At 45.6% G+C, this 19,858-nt stretch overlaps 1 protein-coding gene across 3 annotated transcripts in view; it reads left to right on the top strand.

Moving 5' to 3' along the window:
- SIPA1L2 (signal induced proliferation associated 1 like 2) overlaps positions 1 to 19,858 on the top strand; it is a 261,170-nt gene that overhangs the window by 149,316 nt on the left and 91,996 nt on the right. For all 3 annotated transcript variants that reach the window (XM_066236177.1, XM_066236189.1, XM_066236182.1), the window contains exons 3-5: positions 8,568 to 8,701; positions 10,896 to 11,084; positions 17,915 to 18,089. In XM_066236177.1, the coding sequence (XP_066092274.1) occupies positions 8,568 to 8,701; positions 10,896 to 11,084; positions 17,915 to 18,089 (498 nt within the window). The remainder of the gene's footprint in view (positions 1 to 8,567; positions 8,702 to 10,895; positions 11,085 to 17,914; positions 18,090 to 19,858) is intronic.

The raw sequence follows: 19,858 nt of genomic DNA, 5'->3' as shown, positions 1-19,858 counted from the left end.
TCTTAGGGCTGCTGGCCAGCAGCAGGCAGTCTGCAGTGTGGCCAGGGCCGGAACTACAGGGACAGCTAGGAGAGGCTGCAGGTCCTGGGTGGTGACGAAGGCTTGCACTTTAGGAAGTTGTGCACTGGCAGTTACTTAGGAGTTCTAAACCGTTCTGTGCCTGAGTTCAGCTCACACAGACAGGGCTCTAGAAGGCAGAGAAAGTAATTTTGGGTTAAGAGATGTCAAACCAGAGGGGAGGATAAAACTGGGCCTCTGGTGTCTTTGGGAGCATGGTTTTACCAGAGCTACTCGGCTGGTACAAGAGCATGTGTCTCTGAAGGTGGGGGAAATACTAAAATTGACAACATATACCTTTTTTATTTTAGAATTTTTAACGGCATAGAAGTATTATATGATCATTATAGGAAAAGAAGGTAGAGAAGAAAAAGAAGGAAGGAAGGGAAGGAAGGAATTTCCCCCAACCCATAAGAGATAATCAGTAGGAACCCTTATCCTGTATGCTTTTTTCTGATGCAGATGATCTGTGTAAATGAACCCTCTGTTGCTCTTGCTTTGAAACTTGTGTCTGTGTGAACATCTGCCATGTTCTATGTTAGGCTGCATCAGTGCTTTAAGAGCCATTAATTACCAGCGACCACAGTGTGCTCTGGGTGCACAGTGGATGCCAGGCCCTCGCCAGCCATGACCTGGGCAGAAGAGGCCATGATTGTGTTTACTTTATTTCTGACAAAAACCTGTCAACTTTGTAGAAACACAGTAATAGAGGGACATATATTTCTTTGCTCTTGGATGGAGGATACGTGAAAAATGATCCATGTCAAATATATATATTCATGAATATTAATTTTAACAAACAAATCTGTACTTGGACATTATTATAAAAAATTTTTAATTTTAAAATGTGAAAAATTATAAAAATATAAAGCATAGCCTTCTCCTTCTGCACTAGAATGAGGGTGGAGCCTAGTAACAGCTCCGAAATCTGGATTTTGGAAAGACGGGCAGGTAACTGCAGTGTGGGGTTGGCGAGCCCTACCCCAGCCCGGTAAGCAAGGCCAGCACCAGCAGTCATGTCCCATGGGTAGTTTATACAGTCACTGAAGAAAATTAATAGGGTATTGGACACTATTAAATTATAAGGGTGAACAGAGTACCACCTAACAATAGTACTATTCTAAGATGCAGATTCCTCCCTGAGAGGACAGAATGGACTTAGTCTTAACCCCTCCAGCTGGCCAGTCTCGCCTCTGCAAACAGAGCTCCCATTGAAATCCAGGGGCTCTGAGCAGGGAGGACCTGCCCAGCTGCACGTGACATGTAGCCTGGGGGGGTATCGTGGCATCTGTTCCATGGCCAGCAGTAGGGTCATGGTTCCCACCCATGCCATGTTTCACATGTGAGCTCCAGGAGCCAGAGCTCTGCTATTTCCCAAGGAATAGGAGTGAACCACTGGTACTGCGGGGCAGTTTGATGCTGCAGTTAACTGAGGAAACTGACTTGCATTTTGCTGCTGGTAGAGCAAGTTAGAAGTTAAGGTCTCAGAGCACCTAGTGACTTAGCAGAACTTGCCTGCCTTGTGAGAGCCCACATCAGTTTCACTATTCATCCCACTAGGAGGAGAAGTGAGAGCTGCCGGCTGCCCCCTAGGTGTGCTCCCCCCCCCCCCCCCCCCCCCCGCTTTTCTGCAAGAAGCTCTTTCTTGCTGTGTCCTAGTATTCTTTCCTTCCTCTCTCCCACTCTTGTGGCCAGTCACACTGAAAATTAGGAATATTAAGGAAGCTTTTGATAGTTGCCTTACTTTTCCAGTCTTTTACTTTTTATTCAAGGTTTTCTTAAAATTGTGTCTTTCAAGATAATAGTCCTTATATTCAGGGCAGATTTGTTGTTTTATCTTTAAGTTGTGTTCAGTTTACCATTCTTCAATTGACTTTTATAATTTACTCTTTACTTGAATCTCATCACTGTTGAATTGCCTTCCATGAGAGTTCTAGACATAGACCACAGGTGTGCATCCTAACCCTGTCACAGCAGATTGTCATCTTGAGCAAGTCATGTCACCTCCTTGCTTCAGTATTATTATCTGTAAAATGGGGATAATAGCAGTAGTATCCCCATAAGTAAGGAGGGTGATGAGCTAATTTATGTAAGGTGTGTTTAATATTGCTCTTTTCACTGTAATATCCCAGATTTTTTAGCGTTGCTAATACTTTGGTTAAAGTTGGCTGAAGGAGCAGTCACAAAGAAAAATGCCTCCTTTCCCCGTCTTATCAGTTCAGTCATTTAATCCAGGAATCATCAGCGGGGGGTTGATGTTTCTTGAAGTCATCTCATGACTCTTACTGTTATTATGTGAAAAGCAAGTCCTATTGTTTTAATCATTCACTGTCCCTTGTTCACTTTTCTTTTATAACTCCTAGAGAGCTGTGAACGGGAAGGTAGTTTAAAACACTGGCACACGATTTTATTGGGAGGGAAAGGCAGAAGAAGATACATCATAGGCAGGAATTTAGACAGCAGTCCCCCCCCCCCCCAGCTATGGATGGAGCCCAGATAGGCAGTGACCTGAGAATTAAATGATTGACTTGCTATTGAAAGATAACTTTTAAAGTGCACTTTGTGGAAAACTAGGGACAAGGTGCTGCTGTGCGTGTTCACCAAGGAGAGGCCCCTGGGGCACAGATCCACAGGCGATTTGCTGCAGTGCCATGTGCCCCTGTTCTAGCACCTATAGAAACACAGCTGTGGGTTCTTCTCTTTGCATACCTGACTGCAGGAGGCCCTGTAGAGGTGTGATCCTCACCTGTTCAATTCATTAGTGATGAATTTAATAAATCCCCCTTCTAACTTCTTCCAGGACCTTGAAACAGCTTTGGGCCAGGGGCCCATGGAGCCTTTCCCCTTCTTCCCAGTTAGAGATGCTCCAAATCCTCCTTTGTGAACAGCCGCAAGCAGCTGGGCTATGCACTGAATCTCATTTCCTGGCTGCAATCTTGTTAATCGATTTTTTTTCTCCTGCCCTGTCATATTTGCATGATATGAGGATTGCCGTTCAGCTTTTCCACAGTCTTTTCACAGCTTCTGTTCTGCCAAGGAAGAATTTTATTGGGTTCACCTATGAAGCAATTTTATGGAAATCATATACTCCAGATAACGACAGACAGGCTCGTCTGTCTCGGTGTGGGAGGGGGCTCATTGTCCTCTGCCCACAACAGATACTCTGTGATGCAGACAGGCAGAGCAGTCCTGAAGGCAACCTGCTGTGTCACGTGGCTGCCTGCTGGGGGCTTCCTGGCACATCCTGTTCTCACTTCTGCACAAGCTAGATGGCCTGTTACCTTAGTAGCGGAGACTGTGGTTCCTGTGGAAACATGCCACTGATCTGCTGTTTTCCTTGGGGAGACTGAAGCATGCGGTCCCCAGGAAACCTGCAAGGCCACAGAGCTAGCAGGGCCAAGGGTGCGATGCTTGTACATAGCAGCCACTGCATCCACACGTGTGTGTGTGTGTGTGTGTGTGTGTGTGTGTGAGAGAGAGAGAGAGAGAGAGAGAGAGAGAGAGAGAGAAAGATGGCCCGAGTGTGGCGTGTTGGCTGGAGAGGGAGACTGAGGGAAACATTTTCCACTAATTTGCTTGCCATCTTTGATGAAAGGGTACTATGCAGATCTTGGGTTCTCCAGATTTTTTTTAAAATTATACTTCCCGCTAGAAAGCATTTCATGACATGTCACAAACACCACGCCTTCTTAAAAAGACAGCCGTGAGCGATGCGCTGTAAGTGGTTATGGAGTAAAGTGGGTTCTTCTTCCGGCTGACTCGTGTGCTGCGTTAGACTGTTGGGCTCTGAGACATTATGCCTCAGTGCTGTTTATTTTACAGTCACTGCTTTTTTGCTTTTTATTAGTTTTTTATCAGTAACATGCCTCCTTTCAATTGTAATGCTTCTCTTGGGTTAATGATGGTGAATATATTATATATATTATATTTTGGGGGTGGGGTGGGATGCTGAAGTTAGGAAAGGTTACATGACTGATTCGAGGTGAAGCAGGTGAGAAGAAGCAAGGCCTAGATTGAGAAACCAGTACTTAGGCTCATTAGAATTATAGATATTTAGAGTGAGTGAGTTTGGGACTGCTAGTTAAATGTGGCAAATTAAAGATACATGTTGTTTCTCCGCCTTCCAGAACACCACGAAAAATGATGATCCCGCCCCACCCATCGCTGGCAGTACTGCGAGAGGTACAGGCCATCAACGCTAGTCAGTCCTTGCCAGGGACCCAGGGACCTTGAGGAAAAGCCGGGGGAGCAAAGCGGAGCTAGTTCAATGTTAGAGAAGGCCTGTCTCCTGTCCCTCCAGCCAGTACGCCTGGGTGGAAACTGAAGACTTACTCTGGAGAAGTCGAACGACAGCACTGCTAAGGGCAGGACTCGGGCACTTGCCTCAGACTAGATGCCCTATTTCCTGTCCTCTTGTTTGGGGTAAATGCCTCCAGACTGGGAGTGGGAAAACCACCCCAGGGAACACCCACTCAAGGGAAGTAGGCCTACCTTTGCTGACAGCTGCAGTTCTCCAGCAACAACGTCGACTCCCTGCCGGAGCAGCCTAATCTGAAGTAGGCTTTAGAGCAAGATGAATCATTACAAATAAAGAGTCATAATGATAAAAGGGTCAGTTCTAAGAAGGTGCCGCTTACATTTTCATGAACTATCAAGTACCTGGAACTAAATCTAAGGAAAGGAGTGAGCGGTCCCTACAGAGAGCTCCCAGCGTTGCCATGAGCAGCTCACACCTGCATTACATGGGGGACATGTCATGATCCAGGGTTTCATATGCAGTGTGCAGCAGAACTCGGAGAATGCTTTTGTAGGAACAGAACAAAGAGTAAAAGGGGGGGGGGACTGGAGCTACTGTGTTTGAAGCCAGGAAGAAGTGCTTGGTGGTTTAAAACTAGGAACGTATCATTCCATGTCACAGTGTAGTGGATGGGTGGAGCAACAGTTGCCGTGACTGCTGCATGGCAGTTTTCTTCTAGATTCTCGATTGGACCGGATAATTGCTGTGCTTGTGTGGTACCTCGTCTTATTTCTCTCACAGGACTTAGAATGTGTACTTCTTGTCTGCTCCCTGTTTCATCACCTGCATAGGACTAGAACTGTTCAAAGCAGGCACTCTCATGTTTGGGATCATCTACCCAGTGTTGATGACTTTCTGGTGCATAGCTGGGATACATCCCAGGCCCAGTGTTTGAATGACTGACTGACATGTGTGTGGTAGGCTGAACACTGGCCCCCAAGGATCTAGGTCCTAATCCCTGGAACCTGTGTGTTACCTTATATGGCAAAGCAATTTTGCAGATGTGATTTAAGTTAAGGATCTTGAGATGGGGAGATCATGCTGGATTGTTGGTGTGGGACCTAAATGCTACAGCACTGTATCTGGTAAGAGGTAGATAGAGGGAGACTTGACCTGGAATAATGAGGTGTGACCACTGAAGAAAAATCTAGGGCTTGGCTTTGAAGACAAGGGAAGGGGCGTTATGAGCCAAGGCATGGAAGGAATGCAGCTCTGGAAGCTGCAGAAGCTAGGAAATGGACTGCCTGAGAGCCCGCCAGCAGGCATGACCCCGTCATAACCTTGACTTTGGCGCACTGAAACTGACCTGGGACTTCCAGCCTCCAGAGCTGTTAAACAACAAATAGGTAGTGTTTTAAGCCCAAGTTTCAGGTAATACGTAATAGCAGCATTATTAGGAAAATAAGACCCTATGTGACTTGTCACAGGTGTGTATGTTTTCATTTTGTAACTATTTCATGGAAGCATGCTGCCCCAGTCACAGAGGTCAAGACTGTTCAGCCTGTCTTGTTCACTTCCCAGCACGCAGTGAGTCACCTCCTTGTTCTTACATTGATGTTCCTGGTTGAGATCAAATAAGACATTACGTTGGAGCAATAGCCAGGGAGCCTGCTTTAGTTCAGTAGTTCAAGAACAATTTATGAAATACCTGTCAGGGATTAGGCACCAGAATTCTGGGTGTAGAAGTTGAGGGCCTCAGCCTCTGCTGGAGTGGGGCAGCGATTTCAGCGAGGACTGTGAGTGAGAATATTTCAGTGGAAGTGATATTTGAATTGAGTGTTAAACGTTCTGTAAGACTATCAGGGAAGGAAGGTGGAGGATGCCAGGCAGAGGGCCAAGTACAGATGGCTTAGAGGTCTGTGAGAGGAGAGCAACCCACACGTGAAGACGGTTAGTATTCAGATATTAGAATGAATCATTTAATGTAGGCTCTCAACCTTATCATCAAGAGGGGTTTTGTTTATATGTTCACTCTTTTCCCCCTAAAATAATTGGAAGCTCTTTTGGTTTATGTCACAGTATATCAAATGCCTGAGCATTTTTGCAACAACTTCTTGAAATGGGTTCTAAGAAGGCAGCTTTGCCGAGTGACTGGTTGTGCTTTTGTGCAATTTCTGAGTACTTTTCTCAGTGCATCTGGCTTCTGATAATACCTCATGGAGGTAAAAAATAAAATTCTTGTCAGGACAGTCTAAACTGGGAAAATTCTAAACTAATTTAGTTTGAAGTTTAAAGATGCAGTTCACAGGTCTAGTGATTCTAACTTCATGGTTCTAACAGTTTCTAATGCCAAGTTAGAGAAAGAATAAACCGATACGTTCCTGCTCGTCTGAAGTAGAAGGCTAACTTTCCATCTCTGTTTTCATTGAAAAATTTTTAACTGTTTGTTACAGACCCAGATCATGGCTTCTGTGTCAGCTGTCCTCAGCCCCAGAACTCTTTTTTTTTTCTTTTTTTTCTGAAGCTGGAAACAGGGAGAGACAGTCAGACAGACTCCCGCATGCGCCCGACCGGGATCCACCCGGCACGCCCACCATGGGGCGACACTCTGCCCACCAGGGGGCGATGCTCTGCCCATCCTGGGCGTCGCCATGTTGCGACCAGAGCCACTCTAGTGCCTGAGGCAGAGGCCAAGGAGCCATCCCCAGCACCCGGGCCATCTTTTGCTCCAATGGAGCCTCGGCTGCGGGAGGAGAAGAGAGAGACAGAGAGGAAGGAGGGGATGGGGGTGGAGAAGCAAATGGGCGCTTCTCCTATGTGCCCTGGCCGGGAATCGAACCCGGGTCCCCCGCACTCCAGGCCAACACTCTACCGCTGAGCCAACCAGCCAGGGCCCCACTTCCTATTTTCTGAGTGACATTTCTTACTCCTTCAGAAATTATTGTGGCAGAAAATGTTCATGTAACCCAAAACCTTTGGAACAGCTGTGGTTTTCTTCAAGCTTTATATAAGTGTTTGATATGTTTCTTTTTAACTGAAAACTACGAGTCAGGAAGGATTGGCTAAAACCTGTTAGGTGACTTTCAAAAAGGGTAAGTGTGGTTTTGTATATATAGTGGGAAAAACATCGACTTTCCAAGTGTGCACCTTGGGGCACTGACCTGGCAGCAGGTTGTTGACAAATGAGTGAATACCACTGGAGACTTGCTTTGCACGTGCTGGGGGTGTGGGGTGTGGGTGTGACTGACAGCTGCTAAAAATAGTCAGCTGTACAGATAGCCTGGGTAATTGTACCTTCTGTTTTGCGCGGGTTGGACAACACTTGAGTGGTTGTGCTTGGGTCCTTTCAGAAGGCAACAGACACTTCAAAAGTATGGCTGAGTGAAGCATTTTCACTATTTTTAGCAGATCTCGTGCTCAGGAAACCTCGTCCCACCACCCAGAGGGGTCATTCACAAAGTAGGGAGCTTCTTGCCTTCACCAGAGTTCAGACTAGAACGTTAGCCTTAGGGGTAGGGATTCTTTCTGGAGTATGTCCCCACTCTGGAAACTGTGCCTGGCACATAACTGTGGAATGTAGGAATAGGAGCCTAACAACCATGTCTTAGGAAGAATGTCCTCGGGGAGCCCTGTGGTAACAGACAGGTGAGACTCCTAAACTCATTCTGATGTGAGATTTTGTGAATTAAGATCCATCCACACCAGTGATTTTATGTGGAAGAAATAATTAGCTTACAAGATAGCAAACCAGGTTACAGCATTCATAGATATACTTTGACCTCACCAACTTAATGACCTTTTTGTATTTTCTCTCTGTTGCTAAAATGCTGCTTTAGATTGTTAGAAGCTTTAATGACATCATAACGTGAGAGGGATATTTGCCAAGATTGATCTGGCTAGTCTGGGCGGCTAGTTAGGTCACCTCTGGTGCCCTCCCTCAGTCAGAGAAGGTGACCTTCCCTGTTGGAGGGAAAGTTCACAGATGCTTCCTCATGTAGCTAGGTTCCTGTTCTGACCACCTCTGAGATGTCTCCCAGCATGCTCTTCACATAATCCCAAAATCTCAACTCTGGGGTGGACAGTGGGGGGGGCCCTGCTGCCCATGAGCCAGTGAAAAACACAAAGAGAGGAAGAAGTAACAGAAACTGACATGTAGGAGTACCTTGGATTTGGAAACAAGAAGTATGATCAGACACATGTGGGGGGGGTCATGTATCCAGAGCCCCACGGTATTCCTGCGTCCTACCCTGACGCACCCCTTGTCCCGTTGTAGAGCACCAGAACTACTTTGGGATTGACGACAATCTTGGCCCTGTTGCCGTCAGCATCCGGAGGGAGAAGGTGGAAGACGCCAAGGAGAAAGAAGGGTTGCAGTTCAATTACCGGGTGGTTTTCAGGACAAGCGAGGTAAAGGGCTGCCCTGTGGTCACTGTCCTGGGCTGAGCCTTGGACGCTACCCTTGAGGTTGTCTCAGATAAGTATTGCATTTATTTCCTAATACTAACTATTATAGCCTATTAGATCGCTGAAAGAACTATACCTTTTTATTCCAGTTTAAAAATTGGAAAACCTGTCATGGATGTTAGGGGCAGTGATTTTACCTGCTGTGACAGAAAGGAGAGGTGATGAGAGTGCAAGGTTTTCAGGGCTGAGACAGAGGGTCAGCATGAGTTCTACAATCTATGTCTGAATTTACAAACGAGTTTGAAGTCCAATGCAGAGTATTGGCTGGCCCACAGTGGGTGACAATTCTGTCATTCTCTCACCATCTCGGTCTGCCCACACTTCATTCCATCAGGGCCCAGGTCAGTCTCTTGCTTGTCTCTCTTTGAATGAAAAGTGAGATTGTTGTACAAATGACACAACTGGTATAGCCAAATTGGTAGAGATGCTGATTTAGATAAAGAATGAGACCGAGCCTACCCTTTGGATTTTATTTGCTTGACCCTTTTTAATTAAAGGGGAATGTATTTGGCAAGCGTTTCAGAACAATGCCCTTGCAGGTCAGACAGAGAAGGCAGAGCCGCGTGCTTGTCACCGGCAGTGCTCATGAGCCTGTGCCTCACGTGGGTGCACAGGCGGTCTGGGCTCTGTGCTGGACAGGCACAAGAGAAAGCCCTTCTCTCAAAGTCACATTTTGTATATTATACATCTGTGCTGTCCAGTTCAGTAGCCACTAGCCACATGTGGTTAGTTAAAGTATTTAAGTAAAATTAAAAATTTAGTTCCTCAGACCCTGGCCTGGTAGCTGAGCTGCTTAGAGCATCATCCCGAAATACAGAGGTTTCAGGTTTGATCCCCAGTCAGGGCACATGGAAGAAACAACCAATGGCACATGAATACATGAATAAATGGAACAACAAGTCTAAGAAGTCGATGTTTCTCTCTCTCTCTCTCTCTCTCTCTCTCTCTCTCTATCTCTATCTCTATCTCTATCTCTCACCCTCTCATCCTCTCTTCTACTCCCTCCCTCTCCCTTCTTCTCTAAAAATCAGTAAATGAAAATTTAGTTCTTCAGTTATACTAGTCACAGGCCAGGTGTTCAGTGGCCACATGTGGCTGCAGCCTCTGTAGAAGCCAGGGCAGACGGACAGCCTCCAGCACTGCAGAAAGCTGTGTGGGGCAAGTGTCCCAGAGCACCTGGCACGTGTAAGGCGTCCCTGTCACCACTGTCAGCACAGCGCCTATGCTGTTCCTCTGGCTGCTGTCTCCCCGGGGCCTGAGGTGGGTAGGACGGTCTAGGTCAGGGGTCCCCAAACTTTTTACACAGGGGGCCAGTTTACTGTCTCTCAGACCGTTGGAGGGCCGGACTATAAAAAAAACTATGAACAAATTCCTATGCACACTGCACATATATTATTTTAAAGTAAAAAAACAAAACGGGAACAAATATAATATTTAAAATAAAGAACAAGTAAATTTAAATCAACAAACTGACCAATATTTCAATGGGAACTATGCTCCTCTCACTGACCACCAATGAAAGAGATTCCCTTCCAGAAGTGCGGTGGGGGCCGGATAAATGGCCTCAAGGGGCCGCATGTGGCCCTTGGGCCATAGTTTGGGGACCCCTGGTCTAGGTGTTAGGGCTGCGGTCGCTCCTCACTGTGTCGTAGCTGAGGCATGTGTCACAGCAGTGCTCCCTGCCTTCCTGGCATATTTGCAGACATATCACAGACCGTGAGCAGACTTCGGTGACAGTCTTGTCTTCTCAGCCCTGAGTCACTGGCTGTGGGTGTCTGGGGGTCCCCGTTCAGCTTCAGGAACTGTCAGCGTGGTAGGCTAGAAGAAGGGAAAGGAGTGGAAGGAGATTGAGAGAAATAGGGGAACAGGAAAAAGAGAAGGGACATCTGGGTGGAGAGCGATGCCAGGGAGGCTGTGTCTCGTGCCCTGCAGTCCCTGCACAGTGTCCTTGCCCTCCCATGCAGGTTCCTAGGGTGGCGGGAGCACCTGTTCCCCGTGGCGGCTCTTTGCTGCGCTCCTTGCTCTCGAGGCATCAGTCTGGTTCTGTCTAGCCTACCTGCTGCCCATTCAGAGGAGAGACTTACCTTTCTGACTCTTTTTGTAAATATTAACTGAAGCCTCCTATTTCCCCTGGCAGCTTACAACACTGAGGGGAGCAATTTTAGAAGATGCTATCCCCTCCACTGCGAGGCACGGCACTGCGCGGGGACTACCTCTCAAGGAAGTTCTGGAGTACGTCATACCGGAGCTGAGCATCCAGTGCCTGCGCCAGGCTGCGAACTCACCCCGAGTGTCAGAGCAGCTGCTCAAGCTCGATGAGCAAGGGGTGCGTATCATGTGTTGTTCTGCCACCTTTCTCCTAAGGTCCATTATTTTTAGTGCCTCGAAACCTTTTCTCTCTAGTTTTTACCAAACATGCCTTTTCATGCGTAAACCAGCACCACAATGCCTTTGTCGTGTAATATACACTGCCGAGTTGTGCCTTGTGTGACCTTTACCAGGGTTTGGTACATCCCAACCAGCATGTGCCTGTCTGACTTAGGGTCAGTGGTATTTTTTTTCCAGGGTTCAAAAAGCTCACATTGAGCCTTTTCCTGAACATTTGTTCCAATGTGCTGTGGGCAAGGCATCAGGCTAATGGGTAGAAGCAAGTATGCAATGGGAGGATTGAAGCTGACCAAGTCCCTAGCCCACGGGGACAGCAAGGCCGAGAGCACAGAGACTTTGCCAGGCAGAGGGTGGTACTGGGTCTTAGAGGGGTATGAAAGCAGAGGGCTTTGGGAAAGGAGAAGTCTAGAATACAGATCTCCTGAAGGGGGTGGCGTGGTAACTGGTCTTCAGACTTGGGTAGACTTTTAAGAGGAAGAGCAGTTGGCTGTTGTAGGAACTGTGACTTGTGTCTTTACAAGAACAAGGCACAAACAGGGAGGTTGAGAGTTGTTTTTTTTAAAAAAAACTAACAAAATACATGGCATGTTGAGGTGGAGCAGGTGAGGCCTCAGGTGCCAGGCTGAGGAGTGTATGGGCAGGCAGCAGGGAGCCACGAAGGGCAGCCAGCAGAAGGTGACAGGACCAGAGCTGTGTCTTAGGAAGATCATTCTGGTCAGAGGAAGGTGGACAGGCTGGTGAAAACAGAGACTGATGGCGGCCTGGAGCTCAGTTATGTGATGTCCAGGATAGAATTAACGGTGGACAGAATTGAGATGGTGGCCCAGAAGGTGGAAAGAGGCCTTTTAAGTTTCATAGGCAAGATGACTTGTAGGAGAAACTGCAAGGTAGGTAGGTACTTAAGAATATGCAATTTATTTTTAATTAGTTGATTCTTAAAAAAATACATAAGATAAATGTTTGTATTTCTCTAATTTTCCAAGGAAAATATGAGGTATCTCTTGGTTGACCCAGTAATATTGTGGTGGCCTGGTGGACTATTTGATACTCAGCAGCTGGAATTCTCAAAGTGATGAACTTGTAATTGGTCTAAACAAGTGACCGTGACCAGGCTTTGTAACACTCAGAAAGAGTAATGCTAAGATCTCCCTGTCTCCAGAATGTAGACTGACCTATTAAAGACATCTGAACCACACCAAAACTCTCCATGAGGGCAGTCGACCTCTAAAATTGTATGATACAGAGAATGTATTCACCATGATTAATGCTGGTGAAGTGTGTGGAATGTAGGAAATGCCCACAAAACAGTTACGGGAACATGTTTTCATGGACGGCCTGAGCTGGTTCAGATGCTCTGCGTCCAACCAGGTTGTTGGGAAGGACAGTTTTCATTTTCATGTCGCAGGAGAATCTGTGAAGTAGCTGCTGCCCCCGTGATTCCCTCAAGCTTCTGTGGAAAATTCCACAGGTGGCCTATTTTCCCCAAGCCTGAATCCTGAAGCCTCCAAGGCCCTGAGTGAAATGGCAGTGACTGTCTCCTCGCAAATCAAAGCAGGTGTTTGCGATATCTGCATAGTGGAAAAGGACCAGAAGCCATGTCAGGCATTTTTTTCTTTTAGTGAACACCTGTTTACAATCTGATGTCCAGGAATTCAATTTGAGTATTGGGATCTGCTTTTAAACAAACCAGTGCACTAATTCTCGTTTGGGTTTTTCCTTTGGAGATTATACTTGTTTATGGTGTTATACTTTCTTCTTGGTGTAGGATAGTACATTTTTAACTTCCCATACCACTTAGTGGTACCTAATTCCCATATTACATGAAGAAAATACTTTCTCTTTTTAATTCTAGAAACTAGAAGGCTGCTTATAGGTATTCAATGTCTTGTTCCCATCTGTCCCACTATTTCTGTACATCTCTGGAAGAGATTGGACAGTGTTTTTAACATCACAGATTCTAAAGATTCCTTAAAAATCCTCACCTGTGACTACATCAGAATAAAAAGTTTTTGCTCAGCAAGAGAAACTGATATAAAAATAAACAGACAGCCAACTAAATGGGAAATGATATTTTCAAACAACAGCTCAGATAAGGGCCTAATATCCAAAATTTACAAAGAACTCATAAAACTCAACAACAAACAAACAAACAATCCAATAAAAAAATGGGAAGAAGACATGAACAGACACTTCTCCCAGGAAGAGATACAAATGGCCAACAGATATATGAAAAGATGCTCAGCTTCATTAGTTATTAGAGAAATGCAAATCAAAACTACAATGAGATACCACCTCACTCCTGTTAGACTAGCTATTATCAACAAGACGGGTAATAACAAATGTTGGAGAGGCTGTGGAGAAAAAGGAACCCTCATTCACTGTTGGTGGGACTGTAAAGTAGTACAACCATTATGGAGGAAAGTATAGTGGTTCCTCAAAAAACTGCAAATAGAACTACCTTATGACCCAGCAATCCCTCTACTGGGTATATACCCCAAAACCTCAGAAACATTGATACGTGAAGACACATGTAGCCCCATGTTCATTGCAGCACTGTTCACAGTGGCCAAGACATGGAAACAACCAAAAAGCCCTTCAATGGAAGACTGGATAAAGAAGATGTGGCACATATACACTATGGAATACTACTCAGCCATAAGAAATGATGACATCAGATCATTTACAGCAAAATGGTGGGATCTTGATAACATTATAAGGAGTGAAATAAGTAAATCAGAAAAAAACAAGAACTACATGATTCCATACATTGGTGGAACATAAAAATGAGACTAAGAGACATGGACAAGAGTGTGGTGGTTACCAGGGGTGGGGGGAGGGAGGACATGGGAGGGAGGGAGGGAGAGAGTTAGGGGGAGGGGGAGGGGCACAGAGAACTAGATAGAGGGTGGTGGAGGACAATCTGACTTTGGGTGAGGGGTATGCAACATAATTTAATGACAAAATAACCTAGACATGTTTTCTTTGAATATATGTACCCTGATTTATTAATGTCATCCCATTACCATTAATAAAAATTTATTAAAAAAAAAATCCTCACCTGTTAGGGGGTTTGAGGGTCTATTCTAGGTAATGCCGTTTTTATTCACTTTCCTAACAGTAAATCTTCCCCTGGAGGGGATAGGCCATTTTATATTAATGGCTTCTAATATTGATAAAGTATATAAAGGATATATTGTACAAAGTCCCGCAAGTCTAAGTCAATGTGACTGTGCACTTAGGACAAATGGGCTTACGTGGGAGAACACAGTGCATGGGCTTCATTCTCACAGCTGTGCTGAGGGTGTGTTTTCTGTCACCTTTATTTAAATTTGAGTTTTCCTGTCAATAATGGTAAGATTGGCCTTGGGACATGCAGTTTTGTTCCTGCCCAGGAAGCAGAGGAGATGCATGCCAGGCTGTCTGCCTGAGCAGCGGGTCTGCACATCCCACTCTCAGCAGGCAGTGTTAAGGTGTGACTATTTGCAACAGTACAGACGCCCAGGTGCCAGCCTGGCACCGCCCAGGACTGGGGGACTGGCAGGACCTGGTGTCAGACAGGTTGGAGGAAGGACAGTGTTGAATGGTGAGTGACTTGAAGGGCTCGGAGACAAAACCTTGTTCTGAAAGACCTGGGACTTGAGGCCTTGGACGCTGGAGTCTGTCCCTTGCTCTGTGGCAGAGCGTGCCTGCTCCGTGAGGGCCCATGCCTCAGCTGTGTTTCCGAGGGTTATGAGACTTGTTCTGGTGGTAGTGCAGCCGTTGTGGTGCAGCAGCACACTATTGATTCGCAGTCACAGGAGGTCGTGCTCTCCAAGTTCCATGGTGGCCTCTGCCCCTCGTACCCTGGTCCAAGAGGCAGAGCTGGTGGGTGCCTGTCAGTGGATAACCTGTGTGATATCCATGCTGCATGTGCATACCTGTGCTCGTGTGGGTATGGTCAACATGTGTGTGTGTGTATGTGTAATGGCACTTTCACTGGAGCCAGAACACTGGCTGCTGTCAATGAACCCTGGGATTTTGAAATTATTTTAGATACATTCCTTAATTCCTGTGGGCCCAGTGGCTTCTTAGATGGCTGCACTCCTGTTCACATTTAGGGTCTGGTAGAGGAAGGGAAGGCTGTGGAGTGGAAAGCACTGCAGTCAGCAGAGAAGTCCTGGGCCTCATTTCTCCAGGTGCAGGTGGCCTTTGAGTCACACAGGGATTACGGGTGCAGACCTAGTGCAGTAAAACCTGCATGTAATGCTTGATTCCCTAAAAACTTAATTACTGATAGCCTACTGTTGATTGGAAGCCTTCCCAATAACATAAACGGTCAAATAACGCAGTTCCTAGTTATATGTTACATATTCTTACAATAAAGTAAGCTGGAGAAAAGGTTATGAAGAAAATCATAAGGAAAATACATTTATTGTATTTGAAAAAAATTCACATGGAAGTAGACCTGAGCATTTCAGACCCGTGTTGTTCAAGGGTCAACTGCATTTGGCTTTTGCCTGAATGAGTGTCCACAAGGCATACATGGGTACAATACACAAAGAGCAACAGTTCCTGTCCACTGAGGGCTCTGCTTAACTTTAGTGTGAGGCCACACCACCCAACACTCCTCCCAAAGGAGGGGTGTGGGTGGAGGGAAGGGATTCCTGTGGAGATGCAGGCCAGGCCAGGACAAGCAGCTGACATGGCCAGAGTCATTGGAGGCAGAGGATACAGGTGAGGCAGCCACACAGGGTAGGCTCATGGTGCTGATAGTACTCTGAGGTGAGTGGCAGGTAGGGGGCAGAGCATGAGCAAACAGGGACAGCAGCATAGGGCAGGGTGAGCCCCGGGGATGTGGACGATAGTCTAGCGTCACTGTGACACATGGGCATCTGGCCCATGGGATGTTGGGGCCCATCCTGATCATGCTGCACCATTTCTGGTGGACTCTCCTAGGCCAGGGCCAAGTCGCTGGAGAGAGTTGAGTCCTTTTCTGATAGCGAAGGGAAAGTCAGACTCAGCGTGATCCAGGGATGTGAAGCCATCCCTGGATTTGAGGCCACGGCACAGGATTAGCAGAGAGTGTGGCAGTTGCTGAGGTCATCGATGTCTGTGGTGATGACTGCTAACTCATGTGTTTCCTTTATGGTCTTGAAATGTCTTCTGAGTGCCTCAGGGGCAATTAATGTCTGTAATTAAATAATACTGGGATTTTTTATTTTACTGAATATTTTTTTAGGATGATAGTCCATTTGCACTAATTGTGGTATGTCATTTATTTGTGTAATTGAGTTGATTGGAAACATTGATTCCTCAGTCATTGAAAGAATATAATTTTTATCTGTTCAATATAGTTCACAACACCAGGCTTAAATAGCTTATGTGAGGCTGTCTCAGCCACACACACATCCAAGCCTCGATAGTGATCTTTGCTGTGTGATTGAGGACCTCGCAGCTCTGAGAGAAACCCCACCATCATTACAGGCAGGGCGTTCAGTCAGGCTGTGAGCAGGTAGGTGGTCCACCCACCTGGGTCCCTCATTAGCAAAAGAGGCTTTCCTTTGTAACACCCCTGCCCCCTGCAGTACTTAGTCATGTTGGAATGCATTCAGGGTATTTTCCTGGTTGACTCCACCTGCTGGACTCAAGTTTCTTTTAGCACAGTGGGCTGTTCCTACAGCAGCTTGGGCTCCCCAGGCAGGAGTCTCCCTAACTGCCTGGACCGTGTGTTGTCATTAGATAATGTAGATGAGACCGCTTTTATCACCCTGCCACTGGAGGGAAATGAGTATCGTTTTGCCTTATTTTATTGATAAAGTCAGCAATGAATTTGGATCAAAGGCTCTATTTTACAGCTTGGTAATAAAAGTGAGCCGTGTGATGGATGGATGCCTGGAGGGAGTCTGCGCTCTCTGATAATCTGTCAGTTTTGGAGGCTCAGATTGCTGCTCAGGAGATGAAGTACTCTGATTTCATGAATGAGAAGTAGTTCCTCTTTGGGGAAAATAGGCAAGCTCTAAAGATGGATCCAGTTTCTCCTGGATCAGTCTTGGAGAGAGCCGTCCTGCACTATGAGAGTGATGGAGGATTAGTGGAGATAGGATTACAGCAGGAACTCTTAAATTGCTATTAAAATTCTTTATAGCCCATTGTATTTTTAGTAGATGTTTTCTTTTCGAGATAGTAAAAAAAAAAAAAAAAATGTAGAAATGACAATTGTACAGCCAAAGTCACTTTTATGGAAACAAAACATTACTCTGCTTATATACATGTATCACAGTATCCATTGGGATTCTTGCCTTACTGAACTTTAATGGGATGTCTTTTCATTGCAGTCTCTAATATTTCATATTTTTATGACTGTTCAAATAACAACAACAAAAAAAGAACATTAGGCACCAGAGAGAGAAGGCCCTTAAAAGTCTGGGCTCTTTTTCATCTGGCCGGTATGAGGTTACCTATTCCTACTGTTACATCTTTGTAATTAGCTGATCCTTGAATTTAGCTGTTCATTTTGGAAACCCGGCAAATCCCACATGGCCATGCTGTACATATATTTCTTAGGATTTCTACCGTTTCTCCAGTGTTATTTTGGGGTACCAGGTTTGTTGTGTGTTGTAGCTGTTTGCACAATGACAGCTCTTGTGCTTTTTGTTTCTGCCTGGGGAACTGTCCTGAGTCACGCTTTCCTGATGTCTGACTTCTGAGTTTCTTTCATTTCAGTTTTCCTGGAAGTTAGTTTTGTGTCTGCTGCTCTTTGACAAGTAATGCATTGCTCCCTCATTTCAGCTGAGCTTCCAGCACAAGATCGGGATCCTTTACTGCAAAGCAGGCCAGAGCACCGAGGAGGAGATGTATAACAACGAGACCGCGGGACCAGCTTTTGAAGAATTCCTTGATCTTCTGGGCCAGCGAGTGCGGTTGAAAGGGTTCAGTAAATACCGGGCTCAGCTAGACAATAAAAGTAAGCTCTGTGTGTGTGTGTGTGTGTGTGTGTGTGTGTGTGTATTCCATCTGCTAAGGTAGGCCTGCCACAGACATCTAAGCGAGCGATTACACGCCCTCTTGTTCTTGACCCCAGAAGCTGCCTGGCCAGCTTATTTAGAATCAAGTTCAGATTTCCTTAGGTAAGTGTTGGAAGCACTTTTCTCAAGAGGGATATATTTCACATGAGTTCAAAGTCAATCCCTCTTCCTTTGTAACAGCAGCAGAGAGAGTCCCTGGTGCTTCCTGGAGGATCTTTTAATATTTTCTTCTTTCTTTTCACCTCCCCTCTTTCATGACACCCTTGTTCCAGCTTACCAAGGATGAACGCTGCATTCATTGCCAAAAGACAGAATATCAGCACATTAGCTCACACCAGGCTGTGGCTTGACTTTGTTTGTTTCTGGTTTCACGATGCTAACTGGGGATTTGAGCTATGATTGCAAAGCTGATGCCTTCTCTTTTTCAAGGACCTTACTCAGGACGCCGAAGGTGCCAGGCTGACCGGCAATTTAAAATGCGCAGGCTTTCTGTCCACCTAATGTATGAATCTGTCTTGTATCTAGATTTAGCTAATAGTATTCCTTATGGTCCTTTTAAATTCTAAATATTCTAGCTTTGTATTTGTGCTGTTATTTAGTTGCTTTTAGCACATTGGGTAACAGGCCGAGTAATTTTGTATACTTTGGAAAATTCTGTCTGTTATCAAGCAATGAACTGCTTGTTCTTCTAATGAAAGAGGAGCCGATAGAGTCCAAAGTTGGAGTGTCTGGGAGAGCATCAGTGTGTGGCCAAGCAGGCATTGGAACCAAAGTGGCCTGAGGCATCATAGCTTCCTGCCCCCAGTGTCCACTTAACTAGGGATTGTCATTGCTGTTTGCTTATATTAGGGTGGTGCCAGGTCTTTGTATACCTGTCATCAGCTCTGGGTTTGAAAGTTATACAAGAGGACAGATCCCAGGACCAGAAGACAGTGTTAGCTCGCATGCTGGCCCCTGTGTGTCTTCCACATTGGCCAGGGTTGGAGTTGGACTATTACATTGAGTGCATATTGCTCATGCCTCAGATACATAAAGATAAGGAAATAATTTGTATCACACACTGTGAATACCCACATATTGTATGACAGTTCAGTGAACCGTGTCTGATGTTTCTCCTTGTTTTCTTGGCAAGCTCTTACCTGAAAACCACCACCCACTCCCGAGAGGTGCTGGCATGCTTCCTTTAGGGATGTTCTTCCTGGAAAGCTGCTGCTGACAAGGACTTGGCACCATGCATCCTTGTCCTCTCTGTACAGTGGGGTGGACTGAGGGAATATTTTAAGAACTTCTTATCCATACATCCTATAAAACTACAACATAGATGATGTAAATGTTTTCCTGTGTGTAGAATTGACATCTTCTTGAACCTTTATGACCTCAGAGATGTTCTTGATACATTAGCACTAATGACCTTAGCTCAAGGAAATGACACCATAAGAATGAGATTGTGACATGCTGATTCCAAATAATCAACAAACCTTTATCATATTTTTGAGAGCAAGGCATTCTGTGAGATAAAAAGAAGCCCAAGACGTTCCTTTAGTAGAGAGGGAGTTTCTAAGAATAGTGTTTCCTGGAATAGTCACATAAAACTTGTCTTAGACAGAATGTACAAAAAAGAAATCTTTTAATTCAGGAGAACTGTGTTCTAGTTTTAACTCCTGTCTAATCAGGAACTCATTTTCTTCACAAGGACTGTTTGGAGCAT

Source organism: Saccopteryx bilineata, chromosome 1 (assembly GCF_036850765.1).
Source record: "Saccopteryx bilineata isolate mSacBil1 chromosome 1, mSacBil1_pri_phased_curated, whole genome shotgun sequence".
Taxonomy (NCBI): domain Eukaryota; kingdom Metazoa; phylum Chordata; class Mammalia; order Chiroptera; family Emballonuridae; genus Saccopteryx; species Saccopteryx bilineata.
This window is presented reverse-complemented; position numbering and strand designations above follow the sequence as displayed.